This window comes from Haematobia irritans, chromosome 3 (assembly GCF_050003625.1).
Source record: "Haematobia irritans isolate KBUSLIRL chromosome 3, ASM5000362v1, whole genome shotgun sequence".
NCBI classification, from domain to species: Eukaryota; Metazoa; Arthropoda; class Insecta; order Diptera; family Muscidae; genus Haematobia; species Haematobia irritans.
Genome location: NC_134399.1, coordinates 64,122,654 through 64,127,112, shown reverse-complemented (window position 1 = coordinate 64,127,112; position 4,459 = coordinate 64,122,654). Strand labels below are relative to the sequence as shown.

Below are 4,459 nucleotides of genomic sequence, written 5' to 3'. Positions count from 1 at the left end.
AGCCGACTATATTATACCCTTCACCACACCCAGAGAAGGAATATGATCACCTCAAACATGTTTTAAGAGCAAAATGTTATTTTTGGGTGGTGACCATGTAACATGGTTTTCGCAACCATATTATTTTCTCGGAAATCATGTATCTGATTTCGGCAAGCAGGTTATATTTGACGAGAAAATAACATTTTAGTGACAAACATGTAACATGGTCACCCTACAAAAATAACATTTTGCTCTTGAAACACGTTTGAGGTGATCATATTCCTTCTCTGCGTGCACTATGTAGACAAAATTTGTGTTACCATCTCAACTACTTCAAATTTGCTGGGAGCTATATAAAGGTTTGCATTTCCAGATACAAATACTTTTAATGGAGACAGTTTTTTGTACTTTTGCAAAAACTCTAAATCTGAACCGATTTCAACCAAATTTGGTACACTTACCGATACTATTAAACGTACTCCTTGTGCAAAATTTGAACCAAATCACCGCAAAACTCTGGCTTTTGAGGCCATATAAGTTCAAATCGGACGAAAAATATATATGGGAGCTATATCAAAATCTGAACCGATTTCAACCGAATTTGGTACACTTACCGATACTGTAATCACGGCAAAACTCTGGCTTTTGAGGTCATATAAGAGAAAATCGGACGAAAGATATATATGGGAGCTATATCTAAATCTGAATCGATTTCAATCAAATTTACCAAGCATAGGAAGAATGCCAATTCTACTCTTTATGCAAAATTTCACGTAAATCGGTAGTATTCTGTGGCCTCTGTGGCCATATGAGTCTAAATCGGACGAAAGATATATATGGGAGCTATATCTAAATCTGAACCGATTTCAATCAAATTTACCAAGCATTGGTAGAATGTCAATTCTACTCTTTATGCAAAGTTTCACGAAAATCGGTAGTAAATTTTTGCCCTCTGTGGGCATATAAGTCTACATCGGACGAAAGATATATATGGGAGCTATATCTAAATGTGAACCGATTTGGCTGATATTTTGCAACTTTTTCGAGACTCATAAAATATTCGGTTATACTGAATTTGAAGAACATCGGTTGATAAACACGCCAATTATGACCAGATCGGGGATAAATATACATGGCAGCTATATCTAAATCTGAACCGATAGCGATTGTCTTTGTCCCAAAAAACGACCCTATGCCAATTTTGAGGACGATCGGACTTAAACTGCGACCTGTACTTTGCGCACAAAAATACATGAACAGACAGACAGACAGACGGACATCGCTAAATCGACTCAGAATTTAATTCTAAGATGATCGGTATACTAAACGATGGGTCTCAGACGTTTCCTTCTTGGCGTTACATACAAATGCACAAACTTATTATACCCTGTACCACAGTAGTGGTTTAGGGTATAAATATGGGACATATGAAGCGAGAGAAATCTTAATGCAATTGTACAAAAGAGCATTTATGATTTATCAGGCGATACATATGTATTCGAGATATAGGAGAATTTTAGTAATATTTACAATTTTTGCTACTCATCAGTGGCGATTTTACAAGGATATTGGTTAGATCTCGCCAAGATATGTGGTCAAGTGTGGGTTGTAATATATTATTTGGTCAAGTCGGGCGACTTGGAACCTTATTTAAAACTCAACCGTTTTGTGGAAATTCTGACATTACAGTGTATAGGATATGACTAAGATATGGGGAAATCATCACAGAATTTTGTATAAAGTCAGGGAGTTTTGGTCATATTTGGAGGAAATCCATTGAAAATGGGTCTAAAATATGAAAAAGTCTACCATACTTCCCCATCTCTGGTGTACGTATATATGGAAGCTATATATAATCTGAACCGATTTTGACTAAATTTGACATGCATAGTTAGAATAATAATATTGCAATCTCTGCAAAATTTCACGTAATTGGGTCATAACTTTGGCCCCCGTGGTCATATGAGTGTAAATCGGGCGAAAGATATATATGGGAGCTATATCTAAATCTGAACCGATTTCAACCAAATTTGGCACACTTACCGATACTACTAAACGTACTCCTTGTGCAAAATTTGAAGCAAGTCAGGGCAAAACTGTGGCTTCTGAGGCCATATAAGTCCAAATCGGACGGAAGATATATATGGGAGCTGTATCTAAATCTGAACCGATTTTAACCAAATTTGGCACACATAACGAAACCGTTAAACCTACCTCTCGTGTAAAATTTGAAGCAAGTCAGGACAAAACTCTGGCTTTTGAGGTCATATAAGTCCAAATCGGACGAAAGATATATATGGGAGCTATATCTAAATATGAACCGGTTTTAATCAAATTTACCATGCATTGGTAGAATTCCAACTCTACTCTCTGTGCAGAATTTCACGAAAATCGGTAGTAAACTTTGGCCTCTGTTGCCATATGAGTCTAAATCGGACGAAAGATATATATGGGAGCTATATCTAAATCTGAACCGATTTGGATAATATTTTGCACGTTTTTCGAGACTCATAAAATATTCGGATATACGGAATTTGAAGAACATCGGTTGATAAACACGCCAATTATAACCAGATCGGGGATAAATATATATGACAGCTATATCTAAATCTGAACCGATTTTTTCCAAAATCAATGGCGATCGTCTTTGTTCCCCAAAACGATCCTGTGCCAAATTTGAGGACGATCGGACTTAAACTGCGACCTGTACTTTGCGCACAAAAATACATGAACAGACAGACAGGCAGACAGACGGACGGACAGACAGACAGACAGACAGACAGACAGACGGACATCGCTAAATCGACTCAGAATTTAATTCTAAGACGATCGGTATACTAAACGATGGGTCTCAGACTTTTCCTTCTTGGCGTTACATACAAATGCACAAACTTATTATACCCAGTACCACAGTAGTGGTGAAGGGTATAACGAGTACCACAGTAGTGGTGAAGGGTATAAAGACCGAAATATATATGGTTGTTACGAAATGTTACGTTTTTCATAGCTTTTGTGATAAACATTCGTACTTTTGATGGTATTGTGGAAGTCAAGAATGCTTCGTAAAACACGAATAGAATTATTTTAGCAATCTTGTTTTTCAAAAACTCTATTTGCCACATGTCTACACGTGAAGTTGTCCTATGCCTCTTTTTAAGGCGATCAAGGAGCAGTACCTAATGATTTTCCAATGAGATAACACATTTGCAAATATGGCAATTTTTCATTTTATTCTTTCTACCAGACCAGAACATCTAGAAAAGAAAATCAAAACAAATTCTAATACAAAATCCTTGAATATATCAATTGGATGAAGTTAACTTCATCAACAGAACTTAAGCATTTGTCATAGGTTTGTATACCAGACCAGTATAGTATTGTTGAGGTGCTGGCAATTGTCGTGGACTTTCAATTTGCATTGCGGAGGATGCGAGCTCTTGACCTGGATGATATACTAAACCAGTGTAGTATTTCTTTTCGGCAGTAGGCATTTGTTGCATTTGATTTTGAACGGGTGCGGATAATGTCTCTTGACTTGGATGATACACTAATCCTGTGTAGTATTTCTTTTCAGGTTGGGCCACAGAGGCGGTAGATGTTTCTTGTGCAGGATGGTATACCAAACCAGTATAGTATTTCTTCTCGGGCTGGGCTACGTTGGAAGTTATGGTAACAGACGGCTTAACACTAAATCCTGTGTAGTATTTCTTGTTTTGTTGATCCTCCAATTGCTTGCTAACACTTGTCCAATAAGTAGCCTGTTGTTGGGTGAAGGTATCGGAACCGGGAAGAGGAACAGAAACAGGAGCAGAACTACTGGTAGTTGTGTATTTAATTTCTCCAGTATAACCGGGTCCTAAGTGCAAATTGTCGAGTTGAATTTTGCCAGTATAGTATTTCTTATCGGGGACAGTTTGAGGAGCCTGAAGGGTCTGTTGTTGGTAATACTGCTGAGGTAGCGCACTAGCCAAACCCAAAAAGGAGGCCACGATAGCAATGGTGATTTTCTATATGGTGATTTTTTAAAAGCACTCTACAGATCATTCATTTGAATTATTCTATAGCAAAACTTACCATTTTATTGAAATATTCTTTAATGCTTGCTCAAATAAAGTAAAATGCGTAATCCAAGACCCGAAATTCAACTGTGATCAATTTTTACTCTTTAGAAGTATTTATAGTAATTTTTTCTGGTACTATCGGAGAATCAGCTGTGAAAATACAAATAGAAGCTGGATGGAAAGAACCAATATAAGGTCATATGCAATGCATTCGAAATCGATATTATGAACAGTCATGAGAAAAGTGTTTAAATAAATAAATATTGAAATTGGGTTTTATTTGTAATCTTCAAACATTTGCCCTATGAAAATGGTTTCTTATGTTTACCCAAAACAAATACAGACTTGGCTTGGATTCAGATAATGTAGCATGCTCTTATTATATAAGATATCGAATTATTTATGTAAAGGAGGGA

The 4,459-nt window shown here is 36.7% G+C and overlaps 1 protein-coding gene across 1 annotated transcript; it reads right to left on the bottom strand.

Moving 5' to 3' along the window:
• Nucleotides 1-3,193: 3,193 nt before the first annotated feature.
• LOC142230557 (uncharacterized) lies at nt 3,194-4,149 on the bottom strand. Its single transcript, XM_075301198.1, has 2 exons — nt 4,057-4,149; nt 3,194-3,989 (listed from the first exon to the last, which is right to left on the bottom strand). Exons 1-2 carry the CDS (start codon nt 4,057-4,059, stop codon nt 3,318-3,320), a joined length of 675 nt encoding a protein of 224 aa, XP_075157313.1. The 5' UTR covers nt 4,060-4,149; the 3' UTR covers nt 3,194-3,317.
• Between the last annotated feature and the right edge of the window lie 310 nt (nt 4,150-4,459).